The sequence below is a fragment of the Babylonia areolata genome, chromosome 9, assembly GCF_041734735.1.
Source record: "Babylonia areolata isolate BAREFJ2019XMU chromosome 9, ASM4173473v1, whole genome shotgun sequence".
Taxonomy (NCBI): Eukaryota; Metazoa; Mollusca; class Gastropoda; order Neogastropoda; family Buccinidae; genus Babylonia; species Babylonia areolata.
The window spans coordinates 31589786-31608957 of NC_134884.1; the positions used below are offsets into that span (position 1 = coordinate 31589786).

Below are 19172 nucleotides of genomic sequence, written 5' to 3' on the forward strand. Positions count from 1 at the left end.
TAATAATAATGATAATATTTATAAGGCGCAAAAACTTGATGAAGTCAACTGTAAGCGTACAGAAAAAAAATAAAAATAAATAAAATTAAATAAATTAAAAGACAACAATGATGATAAATAAACAAATAAATGTAAAACATGCAGACACACATTCACACATACACACACATATGCATAACAGATATGCAACAAACATGTAGTTTCACAGATATGAAAGCACAATCAAATACACATAAACGTACATGAGCCCCAACACACACACACACACACACACACACACACACACATTACTCTGCACCCCCACCCCCACCCCAACCCCCAACCCCCCTCATCCACACACTCATTTCTAGGCTACGTATCGCAGCTTCCACGGCACAGAGAGAGAGAGAGAGAGGCACACTTACTTGTACAAGCACAGACACATACCCCCATATCCCCCACCCCCAGCCCCCACACATTATATATATATATATATATATATATATATATATATATATATATGCACACCCGCACGTTCCAATATTCCGTTGCTCCCACAGTGTAGGCATGCATACACACACATACCTCATCCTACCCCCTCCCCTCACACACACACACACGCACGTGCACATAACTCTCCTGACACTTGTGTACACTTACACCCTCGCGCACGTGGTATAATGATTTTTTTTTTTTTAAGCGAGAATACACGTTAAATGCTGGGACTGAGACAAACGAACTGACAGACGAACCCGAGTGTGGTCGTGTATGGGGGACTCGGAATGAGCGGCGTGGGAGTAATGCCACTGAAACGGTGCAGATGATAGGGCAGACCAAAAAAAGAGAGAGAGACCCTAGCCCTTCCCTCTACTCCCCATCCCCTGTCAATTACTGTATGTTATTTTTTATAAATGATTTGATTTGATTTTCTCTTTGCCCGGAAGGCTGGATTTTTTTTTTTTTTTTTTTTTCAGGTATGCACATCATTATTCCACATCCCCCATAAAAAGACATGTTCGTGCGTTCGTCATGCATATTTCACTCCACTCCTTTTAGAAACGTTTGTTTGTTCGTCATGAATGTGATGTGATGGCTCAAGTTTCTTTCTATGTCGATTAATACAGTGTTTTTGATTGATTTGATTGATTGATTGATGTTCATTTCCTGTCCATCATTAGAATAAATTCGATCGTTTGTCGTGCATATTCCACTCCCCATACTGAAAAAGTTTTTGGGGGGTGGTTTTTTGGGGGGGTTTTGGTGTGGTTTTTTAATCATGCTTATTTGACTTCCCTCATTAACTAACAGTTCGTTCGCCATGCTTATTGCATTCTCTCATTTAATTTTTTTTTTTTTTTTTAAGTTCATTCGCTCGTTATGATTAATCCATTTCCCTAATCAGAAACGTTCGTTCATTAATTATGACTATTCCGTTTCCAGTTCCCTCATTGAAAAGCTCGTTCGTTCGTAATGTTTAGTGCACTTTCCTCATTAAAATGTTCGTTAGTTCTCTCTCTCTCTCTCTCTCTCTCTCTCTCTCTCTCTCTCTCTCTCTCTCTCTCTCTCTCACTCTCCCAACTCTCTTTTTACCTTCTTCCCTCCCTCACTTTCTCACTTTCTCTTCTCCCTCACTTCTTCTCTGCATCTGTTGGTATCTTTGTCTGTGTTCCTTTTATGTCCCATCTCCTACGTCTAATCTCTCTCTCTCTCTCTCTCTCTCTCTCTCTCTCTCTCTCTCTCTCTCTCTCTCTCTCTCTCTTATCGTTACTGTTTTTGTTGTCACAAGGACAGATTGGAAGACTAGGCAATGCCTAAAATCTTTATCCTTGAGTAATAAAGTTTTTTGAATCTTTGAATCTTTTGAATCTCTCTCTCTCTCTCTCTCTCTCTCTCTCTCTCTCTCTCTCTCTCTCTCTCTCTCTCTCTCTCACCTCTCTTTCTACCTTCTTCCCTCCCTCACTTTCTCACTTTCTCTTCTCCCTCACTTCTTCTCTGCATCTGTTGGTATCTTTGTCTGTGTTCCTTTTATGTTCCATCTCCTATGTCTAATCTCTCTCTCTCTCTCTCTCTCTCTCTCTCTCTCTCTCTCTCTCTCTCTCTCTCACCTCTGTTTCTACCTTCTTCCCTCCCTCACTTTCTCTTCTCCCTCACTTCTTCTCTGCATCTGTTGGTATCTTTGTCTGTGTTCCTTTTATGTTCCATCTCCTATGTCTAATCTCTCTCTCTCTCTCTCTCTCTCTCTCTCTCTCTCTCTCTCTCTCTCTCTCTCACCTCTCTTTCTACCTTCTTCCCTCCCTCACTTTCTCACTTTCTCTTCTCCCTCACTTCTTCTCTGCATCTGTTGGTATCTTTGTCTGTGTTCCTTTTATGTTCCATCTCCTATGTCTAATCTCTCTCTCTCTCTCTCTCTCTCTCTCTCTCTCTCTCTCTCTATCTCTATCTCTATCTATCTCTCTATCTCTCTGTCTCTATCTGTCTCTCTCTCTCTGCGTCTCTCTGTCTCTCTTTCTGTCTGTCTCTCTCTCTGTGTCTCTGTCTCTCTCTCTCTCTCTCTCTCTCTGTCTCTCTCTCTCTCTCTCTCTCTCTCTCTCTCTCTCTCTCTCTCGTAGGATTGTGCATTTATTTTGTCATTTTCTAGAGGTAACACAATGTGTTATCAAACGTCACCTTCACTCACCCACCCTTTCTCATTGTATTGTGGCCCAACAAGGCCGATGTACATTAACTCTTTCCATACGAACGGCGAAAGAGACGACGTTAACAGCGTTTCACCCCAATTACCATCATCAAAATATTGCAAGCGGAAGGCTCTTATACTGAAGAGGTGAATGTTGACAAAGAATACCACAATTCTGACTACGGAAGCTAAAGGTTGGGTCATTCAGACAGCCACTGGACATCTGAGGGGTCTGTGTAGAGGAGAAGAGAGGACTGGCCGTACTGAATGAGTTAAACTTTTTTGTTTTCTGAGTTTCTGAGTGTGGTGTGGTGGTGGTGGTGGTGTGCTATGGTGGTGGTGGTGTGCTATGGTGGTGGTGGTGTGCTGTGGTGGTGGTGGTGTGCTATGGTGGTGGTGGTGTGCTATGGTGGTGGTGGTGTGCTGTGGTGGTGGTGGTGTGCTGTGTTGGTGGTGGTGTGCTGTGCTTTGGTGGTGGTGGTGTGGTGTGTTGGTGGTGGCGTGCTGTGTTGGTGGTGGCGTGCTGTGTTGGTGGTGGTGTGCTGTGCTTTGGTGGTGGTGGTGTGGTGTGTTGGTGGTGGCGGGCTTTGGTGGTGGTGGTGTGCTGTGGTGGTGGTGGTGTGCTGTGCTTTGGTGGTGGTGGTGTGGTGTGTTGGTGGTGGCGTGCTGTGTTGGTGGTGGTGTGCTGTGGTGGTGGCGTGCTTTGGTGGTGGTGGTGTGCTTTGGTGGTGGTGGTGGTGTGCTGTGGTGGTGGTGTGCTGTGGTGGTGGTGGTGTGCTTTGGTGGTGGTGGTGGTGTGCTGTGGTGGTGGTGGTGTGGTGTGTTGGTGGTGGCGTGCTGTGTTGGTGGTGGTGTGCTTTGGTGGTGGTGGTGGTGTGCTGTGGTGGTGGTGGCGTGCTGTGGTGGTGGTGGTGGTGGTGGTGATGGTGTGCTGTGGTGGTGGTGGTGGCGTGCTTTGGTGGTGGTGGTTTCTGACTTTTCTGAGCTTATTTCGCAGGTGGGCGAATTTCTGCGCTGTCCTTGCGTGAAGTTCATCGGTCAGACCATGTCCTTCGTCACCTTCCTCCTCATGATCCTCATCTCCACAGCCATGGAGAGACCGTCCGCCCACAAGCACCTGTCCACCTTCCCTCAGGTCTGCTACCACCTCCTCCCTCTTTTCATGGTTGATTGATTGGTATGGATACTTATATTCTAGCGCCTATCCTCGGTCAGAGACCAAACTCTAAGCGCTTTACAAACACGGGGTCATTTGCACAACAGGCTGCCTACCTGGGTAGAGCCGACTGACGGCTGCCACTTGGCGCTCATCATTCGTTTCCTGTGTCATTCAATTACATTTCAGGCACGCACAGTTACACACACAGACATGTAACATTTTACGTATATGACCGGTTTTTGTTTGTTTGTTTGTTTTTTTGTGTTTGTTTTTTGTTTGTTTTGTCGTTGTTGTTGTTTGTTTGTTTGTTTTTGTTTCTTGTTGTTGTTTTTTTGTTTGTTTGTTTTTTGTTTTGTTTTTATCCCGCCATGTAGGCAGCCATACACCGTTTTCGTGGGTGTGCGCATGCTGGGTATGTTCTCGTTTTCATAACCCACCGAACGCTGACATGGATTACAGGATCTTTAACGTGCGTATTTGATCTTCTGCGTGCGTATACACACGAAGGGGGTTTGGGCACCAGTAGGTCTGCACATATGTTGACCTGGGATATCGGAAAAATCTCCGCCTCTAACCCACCAGGCGCCGTCACCGAGATTCGAACCCGGGACCTTCAGATTGAAGTCCAACGCTTAAACCATTCGGCTATTGCGCCTTTCCAAGTTTGTGTTTGTTTGTTATTTTATCTCCATCAAGAGTCATAGAAAACAATACGTGGTTGCTGTCATTTTTCGTTGTTGTTGGTGGTGGTGGTGGTGGTGGTGGTGGTCGTCGTCGTCGTCGTGGTGTGGTAGTGGTGGTGGTCGTGGTATTTTGGTATTGTTGTTGTTGTTGCGTTGGTATTGGTGTTGATGGTGGTCGTGGTGGTGATTGTTGGTTCTGTGGTGCTGTGGTGGTGGTGTGCTGTGGTGGTGGTGGTGGTGTGCTGTGGTGGTAGTGGTGGTGGTGGTGGTGGTGGTGTGCTGTGGTGGTGGTGGTGTGCTGTGGTGGTGGTGGTGGTGTGCTGTGGTGGTGGTGTGCTGTGGTGGTAGTGGTGGTGGTGGTGGTGGCGTGCTGTGGTGGTGGTGGTGGTGTGCTGTGGTGGTGGTGTGCTGTGGTGGTAGTGGTGGTGGTGGTGGTGGTGGTGTGCTGTGGTGGTAGTGGTGGTGGTGGTGATGGTGGTGTGCTGTGGTGGTGGTGTGCTGTGGTGGTAGTGGTGGTGGTGGTGGTGGTGTGCTGTGGTGGTAGTGGTGGTGGTGGTGGTGGTGTGCTGTGGTGCTGTGGTGGTGGTGTGCTGTGGTGGTAGTGGTGGTGGTGGTGGTGGTGGTGTGCTGTGGTGGTAGTGGTGGTGGTGGTGGTGGTGGTGTGCTGTGGTGGTAGTGGTGGTGGTGGTGGTGGTGGTGTGCTGTGGTGGAGGTGGTGGAGTGCTGTGGTGGTGGTGGTGTGCTGTGGTGGTGGTGGTGTGCTGTGGTGGTGGTGGTGTGCTGTGGTGGTGGTGGTGGTGTGCTGTGGTGGTGGTGGTGTGCTGTGGTGGTGGTGGTGTGCTTTGGTGGTGGTGGTGTGCTGTGGTGGTGGTGGTGGTGTGCTTTGGTGGTGGTGGTGGTGTGCTGTGGTGGTGGCGTGCTGTGGTGGTGTAGGTGGTGTGCTTTGGTGGTGGTGGTGGAGTGCTGTGCTTTGGTGGTGATGGTGTGCTGTGGTGGTGGTGGCGTGCTTTTGTGGTGGTGGTGGTGTGCTGTGGTGGTGGTGATGGTGTGCTGTGGTGGTGGTGGTGTGCTTTGGTGGTGGTGGTGGTGTGCTGTGGTGGTGGTGGTGTGCTTTGGTGGTGGTGGTGGTGGTGGTGTGCTGTGCTTTGGTGGTGGTGGTGTGCTGTGGTGGTGGTGGCGTGCTTCGGTGGTGGTGGTGTGCTGTGCTTTGGTGGTGGTGGTGGTGGTGGTGTGCTTTGGTGGTGGTGGTGTGCTTTGGTGGTGGTGTGCTTTGGTTGGAGGTGTGCTTTGGTAGTGGTGGTGTGCTTTGATGGTGGTGGTGTGCTTTGGTGATGGTGTGCTTTGGTGGTGGTATGCTTTGGTGGTGGTGGTGCACTTTGATTGGAGTTGTGCTTTGGTGGTTGTGTGCATTAGTGGTGTGCTTTGGTGGTGGTGTTGTGCTTTGGTGGTGGCGTTTGTTTTGTTTTGCTTTGCTTTTGTTTTTTTGTTGTTTCTGTTGTTACGGTGGTTGTTGTTACTGTGAGTGGTGGTGTTTTGATCTAGTCCTTTTTTTGTTTTGGGGGGTTTTGTTTGTTTTTTTTTTGGGGGGGGGTTGCTGTTACAGGTGTTCCGTCACTATGAGGTGTTCCGCAACGTGACAGGAAAGTGGCCTGCAGACTTCGTCATCCGAACCTTTCAGCCTGAGATCATCCATCTGCTGATTACGCTCTGGATCGTTGGTCAGTTGGCTTGTGGGGGGATTGGGGGTTGGGGGGTAGGGTGGCTCTGTGTGTGTGTGTGTGTGTGTGTGTGTGTGTGTGTGTGTGTGTGAGTGTCTGTGTGTGTGTGTGTGTGTGTGTGTGTGTGTGTGCGTGTGTGTGCTTGTGTGTGTGTGTGTGTGTGTGTGTGTGTGTGTGTGTGTGTGTGTGTGTGCATGCGGTGTTTCACTGATATCTATTTTGCGGAGAAATGTTGAAATATCACAGCACTAACAGTGATCGCCACACCATCAGCGTTTATTCTATTCTATTCTATTCGTCCCAGCCTGTTCTATTCATCCCAGTCTATTCTATTCAATTCATTCCAGCCTATTCTATTCTATTCTATTGCAGGGATGGTGTTGGAAGAGGTAAAGCAGTTATGCAGAGACGGGCTGATCAACTACGTTTGTCAGTTCTAGTCTTGTATAGTCTAATTTAGTCTAGTCTAGTCTAGACTAGACTAGACTAGTCTGGTCTATTGAAGAGATTGTGTGCCAAGAGGTAAAGCAGCTGGCTGATCAACTACGTATATCTGTTCTATTCTATTCTATTCTATTCTATTCTATTCTATTCTATTCTGTTCTGTTGAAAAGATGGTGTGGCAAGAGGTCAAGTAGCAGTACAGAGTCGGGCTGATCAACTACTTTCGTCTATTCTATTCTATTCTATTCTATTCTATTCTGTTCTGTTCTGTTCTGTTCTGTTCTATTCCATTCTATTCTATTGAAGGGATGGTGTGGCAAAAGGTCAAGCAGCTTTACAAAGACTGGCTGATCATCGATCGTCTATTCTATGCTATTCTATTCTGTGGAAGGGATGGTGTGGCAAGAGATCAAGCAGCTTTACAGAGACGAGCTGATCAACTACTTTCGTCTATTCTATACTGTTGAAAAGATGGTGTGGCAAGAGGTCAAGTAGCAGTCCAGAGTCGGGCTGATCAACTACTCTCGTCTAATCTATTCTATTCTTTCTATTCTATTCTATTGAAGGGATGGTGTGGCAAGAGATCAAGCAGCTTTACGGAGACGGGCTGATCAACTACTTCGACTCTCTCTACAACTACCTCGACACCTTCGTGCTGACTTTTTACGTCATCTCCTTCTCCCTCAGATATGTCGTCATAGCCAAGGTGAGGAAGAAAGGAATTGACGTCACACAAACGTCTTTGACGATGTAATTATTATATGTCGTCTAAATACCAAGCCCAGTGAACTGATCTTACTTAAAGAATTACAGCTAAAGCTGGCGAAATTTGTTCACGAATGTTTTCCTTTTTGACTCACTTGTGTAAACAAAGTGAGTCTATGTTTTAACCCGGTGTTCGGTTGTCTGTGTGTGTGTGTGTAGGGGGGGGGGATGGGGGGGGTCTGTGTGTCCATGGTAAACTTTAACATTGCCATTTTCTCTGCAAATACTTTGTCAGTTGACACCAAATTTGGCATAAAAATAGGAAAAATTCAGTTCTTTCCAGTCATCTTGTTTAAAACAATATTGCACCTCTGAATGGCCACAAAAAATTTAAAATGAAGCCAAATTATATGCAAACTGAATTTACTGGGTCTCTCTCTCTCTCTCTCTCTCTCTCTCTAAATTTGGCACTTTGATCTGATATTCGGACACAACAACAAGAGCAGTCATTTTTATCATTTTTTGTTCAAACAGGAACTTCTTTTGCTAAACATGGAAGTTATATTTATTTTGCATGTCTTTGGTGCAGATAGTAAAAAAGGGAAATTAATCTGTAATTAAGGCTAGGGGGCTTAATTTGCTTTAAACTGATCTTTCTCATCTTAAACATTATATTTTGAAATTATACTCCATACATAAAAAGCTTGTGTGTTTTACTCTCACTATGTTCATTCGCCCAAGTGGTCTTTTTTTCGGAAAATACTAAAATCAATACAACAAGTAGACTGTATAGATCTATTGGCTGAGCCCTGAAGGTTATGGGCAAAAATCAATTTTGTTTCAAGTTGTTGACCTGCCCGTTCAATCCTATATTCAATTGACAATACATGATAACATGTGATGGAAAGTTGGAGAAGGAGACCGTTAAATATTTATTCAGGGAAAGATTTGTGAACGCCTCATCACTTACTGGATTGTGCCCCAAACTGCCATAAAAAATATCCACAGAATCAGTCGGAATTCACAGTTAAAAATAATAAACCATGAGAGTTAATACCCTTGAATTGATGAAACGCAAAAATTTCCAGTCTTGACTTTTCTCAAAATGAAGTCCACTTCATTCGAAGTCACTTCATACGACGTTTAGAAGTACTTGTACTTGGCTCTACATGTTATTGGTTTAACAAAATACTCAATTTTCATATCAACTTTAAAACTATAAAAGTAGAATGAACATAAAAGAGAAATTGAATCGACCATGTCAACCGGGTGTAACTAAACTAGTACATCTATCTAGATCCAGAGAAAACGGCTAAATGTTGCAGTGTGATAGCCACGTCTCTTTTACCGCGGATTTAAAAAGAATTTTTGATTGCCCTTAAAGATTTTTTGAATGCCCAAGATACACCAGAATAATATGATTTAAACAGCGTTCTCACTGGGAATACCGCAATCGATTTATCGCCCTTTCAAAAAGCAAGTTTAAATATTATATTTTTGAACGTCAGTTAAGGAGCCACGATAGTGTAATGGGTAAGACAGTTTCTTCTCACCCACACACGCAGGGTTCAAATCTGCCGTTAGGACTTTTCTTTTTCTTTTAACCCGAAGCTTTATAATAACAAATACAAAACACATTTTAACGATTAGATTTTTTTTTTTTAAGTGTATCACAAGTGAGTCATGAAGGCCTTGCCTCTCTTGTTTTTTTCAAAATATGCTCATGTTTATGTTTTCTTGTGTTTCACAAACCTTGAGATTTTATGACAATGGAAACATTCTGTTCTAATCTATTTCATTCTATTCTATTCTGTTCTCTCTCTCTCTCTCTCTCTCTCTCTCTCTCTCTCACACTGTTCGCTGTTAGAATTTAGTGTAGAGTATTGATATTGACAGTTTGTAAGAAACTTTGCTTCATTAATGTCCCGTCACACACAAAGTTGACTGTCGGCGTATATATAGATTACTAATGCAACATTTAAAAAAATAAAAAAAAAAAAAAAAAGAACGAATAAAAGTTAGGAGAATGAAGGGGCCGGGTGTGTAATGAATTGTAGGAAACACCCTAGGAACATGAAAATATTTTAAAGTGAAAACAGGTTTCTCTGCCATATGTTTGCATAGCTAACGGAATAATTCCACTGAGCTTTTTCTTCTTTTTTTTCTTTTTTTTTCTTTTTTTCGCTATTTCGCTATGTAATTGCACAAAGAAGTCCCACTTTCTTGCATCTCGGGATTTTTGTTGTTTGGTTTGATTTTTTGCAGGTGAATTTCTCCTTGGTGTATTTTCAAGCCAAGGAGCCGTGGGACGAGTTGTTAAAGGGAAACAACCAAGCCCAGCTACATCTTTATTGGTTGATAGCAGGTGAGCTCCCTTGGTCTATGGTCACGTCCATTTTAGTCTTATGGGACTTTTTTTTTTTTTTTTTTTTAATACAAATTCTTCTTGTGAATACGTCCTTATTTACAATTAGGATCAATACCCTTTCTCTTCTAGCACGTATACAATAAACAATGATAAAAATATATTAAAAAAAATAATTTGTTATAAACTGGTTGATAAATGCATAGTTTTTTTAGGGTTTTGTTGTTGCAATAACAATAATAAAAACAAAAAAATTTATTTTGCTAAAAACTGTTTAATAAATGCGTAGTTAGTTTAGGGTTTTGTTGTCGTTGTTTTTGGTGGGGGGTTTTTTGTTTTTGTTTTTCTTTCTTTCTTTCTTTTTCTTTTTTTTTTTTTTTTCTTTTTTTCTTTTTGCTTGTTTGTTTGTTTGTTTTTTTTTGTTGTTGTTTGTTTGTTTGTTTTTGGTTTGTTTGATGTTTTTTCGTTGTTTTGTTGTTGTTGTTGTTGTTTTTTGGGGGGAGGGGGGGGTGTTGTATGTTTGTTTTGTTTTGGCTTGGTTTTTGGTTTTTGTTTGTTTTTGTTTTTGTTTTGTTTTTGAGGGTTTTTTTTGTTTTGTTTTTTTGTTTGTTTGTTGTTGTTTTTTGTTGTTGTTGTTGTTTGTTTGTTGTTGTTTTCTTGTTTTTTGTGGGGTTTTGTTTTGTTTTGTTTTGTTTTTTTGGGGGGTTGTTCTTTTTTTGTGCTACTGGTGCATGACCACCTCATATGGCCATTGTGTAACTGATTGTGAGCACGATGCCAATTGTATTCAAGGCGATCTGGGGTGATCGGACTCCAAAGAGGTCGATAATTCCACTTTGATCTGAAAACAATCACACTTCCAGGCATATTTTAAAAAAAAAAAAAAGAAGAAGAAGAAGAAAAAGGAATGGATGATGCTGCAGTGTAGCGATGTGCTTTTCCCATGGGAGAACAGCGCGAATTTCACACAAGTCTGCTGTGAGAAAAAAAAATAATACAATACAGTAGAATGCAATGCAAAGTAAGACAAGACAAGACAAGACAAGTCACGATACAATGCAATATCATACAATGTAATACAACACACCTAAGCACAACACAACACAACACAATACAACACACAACACCGTCCGCCTTGGCAGCGAGAGAATCTGAGCACACTGGTTCGAATCACGGTACAGTCGCCAATATTTTCTCCCCCTCCACTAGACCTTGAGTGGTGGTCTGGACGCTAGTCATCCGGATGACACGATAAACGAGGTCCAGTGTGCAGCATGCACTTAACGCACGCAAAAGAACCCACGGCCACAAAATGGTTGTCCCCGGCAAAATTCTTTTGAAAAATCCACTTCGATATGAAAGAGAAATAAAACTGCACGCAGGAAAAAATGCACACAAAAAATGGGTGGCGCTCTCAGTGTAGCGACATGCTCTCCCCAGGGAGAGCAGCCCGAATTTCACACAGAGAAATCTGTTGTGATAAAAAAAGAGAAATACAATACAATACAATACAATACAACTCAGCATGACACAACACAACACAAAATACAATACAATAGAATACAATACAATGCAATACAATACAACACAATACAATACGAAATACAATACAATACACAACTCAGCATAACTCAACATGACACAACACAACACAACACAACACAATACAATACAATACAATACAATACAATGCAATACAATGCAATACAATACAATGCAATACAATACAATACAATACAATGCAATACAATACAATACAATACAATACGCAACTCAGCATGACACAACACAACACAACACACAATACAATACAATACAATACAATACAATACAATACAATACGCAACTCAGCACGACACAACACAACACAAAATACAACCAAATACAATGAAATACAATACAATACATACAATACAATACACAACTCAGCATGGCACAACACAACACAACACAAAATACAATACAATACAATACAATGCAATGCAATACAACACATGACACGACACAACACAAACACAACACAACACAAAATACAATACAATACAATACACAACTCAGCATGACACAACACAACACAACACAATATGCAATACAATACAATGCAATACAATACAATACAATACAATACAATACAATACAATACAATACAATACAACACAACACAACACAACACAATACAACATTATGTTCCCACATTACTGTTTTCAGATCGGTTCTACTGGGACAGTTTCGATCCGCAACACATGGCAGAGGCCTGTTTCGCCCTGGCCAACATCATCAGCTTTGCGCGTGTGTCCTTCGTTCTCCCTGCCAACGAGCTGTTTGGCCCCATGCAGATTTCGCTTGCCCGAATGGTCACTGTGAGTTGGACTGGACCTTGATATTTTTGTGTGTGTGTGGGTGTCCGAGGGGGAGGAGGTGGGGGGGAGGGCGCGTGTGTATAGAGGGATGTTGAGGGGAGGAATGTGTTTGTGTGTTTTGTGGGGGGTGTGGGTGTGGGGGAGGGGAGGATGTGGGCTAGTGTGCGTGTTTGTTTGTCTGTCTGTCCATCTGCCTGTCTGTGTCTTTGCGTTCGTTGATGTGGGTATTCAGGCATTAATTAGTTGATTTTCTTATCATATTTTTTTATCTGTTCTTATATCTATTCCTCTACTTATCGGTTCAATTACTCGTTCGAGCACCTGTTTGGCATTTTATCGATTAACTCATTCATCCTGTCACTTATTTATTCACAGTTTGTACCAGGGCATTCTGAAGCTCGGGGTGATCTTCCTGGTGCTGTTCTTAGCTTCTGTGGTGGGACCGGGCCAATAGGTTTATTCGAATATTCATTTATTCGTTTATTTGTTTATTCATGTACTCAGGGAAATTTGTGGTGTGTGTGTGTGTGTGTGTGTGTGTGTGTGTGTGTGTGTGTGTGTGTTGGAGCTCATGTACGTTTATATATATTTGACTGTGCTTTCATATCTATGAAACTGCGTTTGGGGGGTATATCTGTTATGCATGTGTGGGTGTATGTGTGAATGTGTGTCTTCATGTTTTATATTTATTTGCTTATTTATCATCATTGTTGTCTTATTTATTTAATTATTTATTTATTTATTATTATTATTATTATTATGATTTTATCATTATTTTCATTACTACTACCTTTTTTTTCTTTTTTTTTCATCATAATTATTATTTATTTATTTATGTATGTACGCTTTTTTTGCTTTTTTTTTTCTCAAGGCCTGACTAAGCGCGTTGGGTTACGCTGCTGGTCAGGCATCTGCTTGGCAGATGTGGTGTAGCGTATATGGATTTGTCCGAACGCAGTGACGCCTCCTTGAGCTACTGATACTGATACTGATCATGTACTCATCTGTACATCTGTCTATTTACTTACTCATTCACGATGTTCACTACCAGGACATTCTGGAGTTCGGGGGTGATCATCCTGGTCCTGTTCCTGGCTTTTTTTCTTCTTTTTTTGGTGGGACTGGGTCTATCCGAGCGCGTGCACACACACACACACACACACACACACACACACACACACACACACACACACACACACACACATAGAAATATATAGAGGTGTGTGTGTGTGTGTGTGTGTGTGTGTGTGTGTGTGTGTGTGTGTATGTGTGTGTGCGTGTGTTAAGTATTCCTTTTTCTATCATTTATTCGTTAATTTATTTATCTATTTATTTATTTATTCATTTATTCATTAATTTAATTTTTTTTCTTTTTTTTTCTTTCGATTCCACGTCTATTCACGCACACACACACACACACACACACACACACATATATATATATATATATATATATATACAGAGAGAGAGAGAGAGAGAGAGAGAGAGAGAGAGAGAGAGAGAGAATAGATATATAGATACATGAATAAACGAACGAACGAATGAATCAATATATATATATATATATATATATAATGAATAGATGTGTAATCCAAAGAAAAATAATATATATACATATAACATATATATTCATTCATTCATTCGTTCGTTCGTTTATTCATATATTTATCTATCTATCCATTCACTTATTTATTCACGGTGCACACCACCAGGATGTTCTAAAGTTCGGGGAGATCTTCCTGAAGCTGTTCTCGGATGTGGGTTGTTGTTGTTGTTTTTTGGTGTGACTGGGTCTATTCGCTTATTTATATATTCGTTTATTCTTTTATTCATATATGCATGTATCTATCTGTCAGTTCACTTTATTTATTGACGGTGCTCACCCACCAGGACATCCTGAAGTTCGGGGTGATCTTCCTGGTGCTCTTCCTGGCTTTCCTGGTGGGGCTGCACAACCTGTACTGGTACTACCCGAAGAGGGTGCGACGGACGGTGGAACTCTTCGAGAACAACATCACCACCAACGCTGAGCAGTACTTCGGCATGTCAGTAGCTTTTTGTTGTTTTGTTGTCCTCGTCGTTGTCGTTGTTGTTGTTGATATCGTCGTCATTGATATGACTGTCTTGATGAATGAGGGTACGGCGGACGATGGAGCTCTTCAAGAACAACACCACCACCAACGCTGAGCAGTACTTCGGCATGTCAGTAGCTTTTTTTTTTTTTCTTTTTTTTTTTTTCCTCATCTTTGTCGTTGTTGTTATTGTCTGTGTCTTTTTTTTCTCTTTTTATCCCAACAGATTTCTCTGTGTGAAATTCGGGCTGCTCTCCCCAGGGAGGGTGCGTCGCTACACTACAGCGCCACCCATTTTTTTGTATTTTTTCCTGCACGCAGTTTTTTTTTTGTTTGTTTGTTTTTTCTATCGAAGTGGATTTTTTTACAGAATTTTGCCAAGAACAACCCTTTTGTTGCCGTGGGTTCTTTTACGTGCACTAAGTGCATGCTGCACACGGGACCACGGTTTATCGTCTCATCCAAATGACTAGCGTCCAGACCACCATTCAAGGTCTAATGGAGGGGGAGAAAATATCGGCGATTGAAACGTGATTCGAACCAGCGCGTTCAGATTCTCTCGCTTCCTAGGCGGAAGTGTTACCTCTAGGTCATTACTCCACGTGTCGTTGTTGTTGATATCGTCGCCATTGATACCACTGTCTTGATTAATGTCATGATTTTGTTATTGTTTTCGACGGGTCGCGCAGTGGTCAGACTGATGGTCAGAGCGCTAAATCCTCGTCCTGTGTTTTCATGAGTTCGATCCTTCGTCGCACCTGGGTGGGTTAAGGGGGTAGATTTTATTTTCCGATCTCCCAGGTCAACATAATTATGTTCAGTCTTGCTAGTGTCTGAACCCTCTTTAGTGTGTATTCGCACGCACAAGATCAAATTAATACGCACGTAAAAGATGATGTGATCCATGTCAGTGTTCGGTCACCTGTGGAAACAAGAATGATTATCTCCCATGCAAATCCATGAAAACGTCCTATGGCTACCTACATGGCGGGGTAAATAAACGCAACGTTCATACAAGTAAAATGTTATATGTTTGTGAGTGTGTGTGTGTGTGTGTGTGTGTGTGTGTGTGTGTGTGTGTGCCTGTCTGTCTGCGTGACTGAAACCCGATTAAATAACACAGGCGTGTGTTTGTGTCTCTGTATCTGTTTTTCGGTCTCTTTGTCTCTGTCACACACACACACACACACACACACACACACACACACACACACACACACACACACACACACACACACACACACACATAACACACGCTCCACCACCAAAAACAACAACAGCAGCAACAACGACTACTACGACGATAACATCAACAACATTAACAACAAAATAACAACCTCAGACTAATCCACAAGTGTGGTGGTGGTTGTTTGGTACAGACCCGACGTCACCTTCCGCACAGTCTTCTGGTCCATGCTGGGACGGGGGGAGCCATCTGTGGTGGAGCTGGGGGAGTACGAAAACCACTTCATCCAAAACGTGGGCTACTGGTTCTTCGGGGTGTACAACTGTGCCATCGTCATCGTCCTGCTCAACATGCTCATCGCCATGATGTCCCAGTCCTTTGAGATCATCCAGGTTGGTGGTTTTGGTATTCGATCAATTAATTAACTCACTCAGTACGGCCAGTCCTCTCTTCTCCTCTGCACAGACCCCTCGGATGTCCAGTGAGTGTCTGAATGACCCAACCTTTAGCTTCCGTCGTCAGAATTGTGGTATTCTTTGTCAACATTCACCTCTTTAGCATAAGAGCCTTCCGCTTGCAATATTTTGATGATGGTAATTGAGGTGAAACGCTGTTGACGTCGTCTCTTTTGCCGTTCGTATGAAGAGAGTTAACTCTTTCACCACCATAGACGACTTTAGTCGACCAGACAGTGCACCGCCATTAATTTTTACGCGATTCCAGTCGAAATTTAGGGATCATGTTAAAAGGACCATTGTTACAGACTGCAGCAAAGCTTGACCGCTGTAGCCAGTTTCTCACCAATAGAACAAATGGCTAACCTTGACCAAGTTTGAAGTGAACACGTCCATCGTGTTTCTTTGCCATGAACCAAACCTTGTTACTGAGAGCATCGCATCTGAAATATTTGGCGCTGGGGAGTGTTTTTCACGCAGAAACTTAGTGGTGAAAGAGTTGAAAAATAGCCTGCTACTACTACTACTACTACTGCTGCTGCTGCTGCTGCTCCTACTACTACTACTTATAATAATAATAATAATAATAAAGATAATAACTTAGCGCTGCTAAGTTCGTCCATGTAACCCAACCCTGTTACATTTTGGATGACTGAAGTTGTTGGAGGGGTAAGGGAGATAACCAATCTGACCAGCCAGAATTGTATACGTCAGATCGGCTTCCCGCCCCTACACGCCCCCCCCCCCCCCCCCCCCCACTCCTCCCCACCGCCCCCACCCCCACACCATAATAATAGTAGTAGTAGTAGTAGTAGTAGTAGTAGTAGTAGTAGTAGTAGCAGTAGTAGTTCCAGTCGTAATTCAGATTGACGCCCATACTTCCCAGACGTTTACAGAGAAACGTTACACATACAAAAGCGTTGTCTACAAACACCAGTGTGTGTGACTGGACGTTAAATTAAACATATGTTTACACACACACACACACACACACACACACACACACACACACACACACACTTTTTCGCTGCAAGGGCCATTATATAAACAAAGAAACAAAAAAAAGTTCTTTCAGCGGAATAGGCCTAAAACTGTACAGATCTATCAACTAACTTTAACCTGTGATTAGTCTACTGTCAGGAATATTGGACTAAATTATGAACCCTAATCACACATTGTTATCATGGACCTTTGAACAGAAAGTGAAAGAAAAAATATAGGTATGGGAGACATAGAAAATGAGAAGAAATATAGAGTTAGACCATTGGGATAAAAAAAAAAAACCAAAAAAAACCTCCTTTCAATTTGTTTTAGAATTATTCAAATACCCTTTCAAACAAGACAGCCTACTAAATATTCTATAAAATCACAATTGGCTCTACCCAAATTTCAGTATGGCTGCCCGTGCCAAAAAGCACATAGTAAACTAGATGCAATTCTACCTACTATAACTTGATCTGGTATCTTAGTCTAGTCTAAGTCATGGCATAGTCAGCAACAACATATAGGCTTACCTTTTGGTCTAATTAACTTATGATCTTAATGTAACTTACTAACCTTGAATTAAAAAAGCTCTTTATGCCAACTTGTTTCCTCAGATTGACATGTGCTTGCAGTCCTCCCTGCGTTAGCTGTGCTTGACTATGTGTGTATACATATGTATGTGTACATAACTACATGCATGTATATGAATGTGTATTGTGTGTGCGTGTGCGTGTGTTTATGTACGTTTGTGCCTGCCTATGTGTGCGTATGTGTTAGGGTAGTTGTTAGATACACATGTATGTTAAAATGTATGTATGCAGCGCGTGTGTGTGTGTATGTGCGTGCGTGTGTGTGTGTGTGTGTGTGTGTGTGTGTGTGTGTGTGTGTAGTCACATTTTGGTGTGTGTATGTAACATAAATATGATGTTTTATGTTAACAAAAGCGTTTTTGTAAAGCACCTAGAGCAGATTTCTGGATAGTGTGCTATATAAGTATCCATTATTATTATTATTATTATTATTATTATTATTCTCAGCCAGTCAAAAAAGATACTCTCCAACTCAAGAAAACAGGACTTGGTTTTCTTTTTCTAAAACAATTTCCAACCCACAAAAATAATTACTTCTAATAACTTTCTCCACACTATTCTTTTTTATAGACAAAGAGTAAAATAGTAAGCTAAGACACAATTAATATTCATTAGGCTCCGTTTCATAACATTCTCTTTTCAAACAACTCTCCAAGGGAAAACAACTCCTTATTCAAAGACTAAAACTGTGGTTGCTTCCCTTTGACTGTGCTTTTGTAGACCTGTCTGTCATGCTGTCTGCACTATATTCATCTATTCGTTTATTTATATACTTATCTATCTGTCTATTCACTTAATTATTCACGATGTTCACCACAAGGACATTCTGCAGTTCGGGGAGATCTTCCTGATGCTGTTCCCGGGTTTTCTAGTGGGACTGGGTCTATTCGTTTATTTATATATTCATCATTTATTCGTTTGTATTTGTATTACTCTTATCATCACAACAGATTTCTCTGTGTGAAATTTGGGCTGCTCTCCCTAGGGAGAGTGTGTCACTACACTGAGAGCGGAACACATTTTTTTTGTATTTTTTCTGCCTGTAATTTTATTTGTTTTTCCTATCGAAGTGGATTTTTCTATATAATTTACTCCCAGGGACAACCCTTTTGTTGCCGTGGGTTCTTTTACGTGCGCTAAATGCATGCTGAACACGTGTCATCCGAATGACTAGCGCCCAGACCACCACTCAAGGTCTTGTGGAGGGGGGAAAAAAACTGGCGACTGCCGGTGTGATTCGAACCAGTGCGCTCAGATTCTCTAGCTTCCTAGGCGGACGCGTTACCTGCAGGCCAACACTCCACCTATTCAAATATTCATAATTCATGTATTCATATGTCTGTGTATCCATTCGTCTTATTTATTGACGGTGCTCACACTACTCAGGCGGAAGCGGACACGGAGTGGAAGTTCGCGCGCACCAAGTTGTACATGGAGTACATCAGCGGGGAGTCTACGCTGCCCGTGCCCTTCAACATCGTGCCCAGCCCCAAGTGCCTCCTCTACTTCCTGGCCAAGCTCTGCAGCCTCTGTCTCTGCTGCTGCCAGAAGGACGAGCAGCCTCCGCTGGGTCATCCGGGCCGCATCAAGGACATTGAGATGTTCCCTTCTAACGGCATGGTAAGAGGGGGTTGGAGGTGGGTGTGGGTGGGTTGTGTGTGTATGTGTGTGTGTCGGGGAGGGGAGGGTGGATAGTGGGGTGTGGGGTGTGGGCGTTGTGGTGGGTGGGTGTGTTATTTCTCTCTCTCTCTCTCTCTCTCTCTCTCTCTCTCTCTCTCTCTCTCTATCTATCTAT

The 19172-nt window shown here is 42.4% G+C and overlaps 1 protein-coding gene across 1 annotated transcript in view; it reads left to right on the plus strand.

Annotated features, from left to right (window-relative positions):
- LOC143285621 (short transient receptor potential channel 7-like) overlaps nt 1–19172 on the plus strand; it is a 186175-nt gene that overhangs the window by 153356 nt on the left and 13647 nt on the right. Inside the window, exons 8-15 of the mRNA XM_076593019.1 lie at nt 3654–3791; nt 6102–6216; nt 7227–7366; nt 9631–9730; nt 11939–12090; nt 13981–14135; nt 15542–15740; nt 18764–19018. Coding sequence (XP_076449134.1) covers nt 3654–3791; nt 6102–6216; nt 7227–7366; nt 9631–9730; nt 11939–12090; nt 13981–14135; nt 15542–15740; nt 18764–19018 — 1254 coding nt within the window. The remainder of the gene's footprint in view (nt 1–3653; nt 3792–6101; nt 6217–7226; nt 7367–9630; nt 9731–11938; nt 12091–13980; nt 14136–15541; nt 15741–18763; nt 19019–19172) is intronic.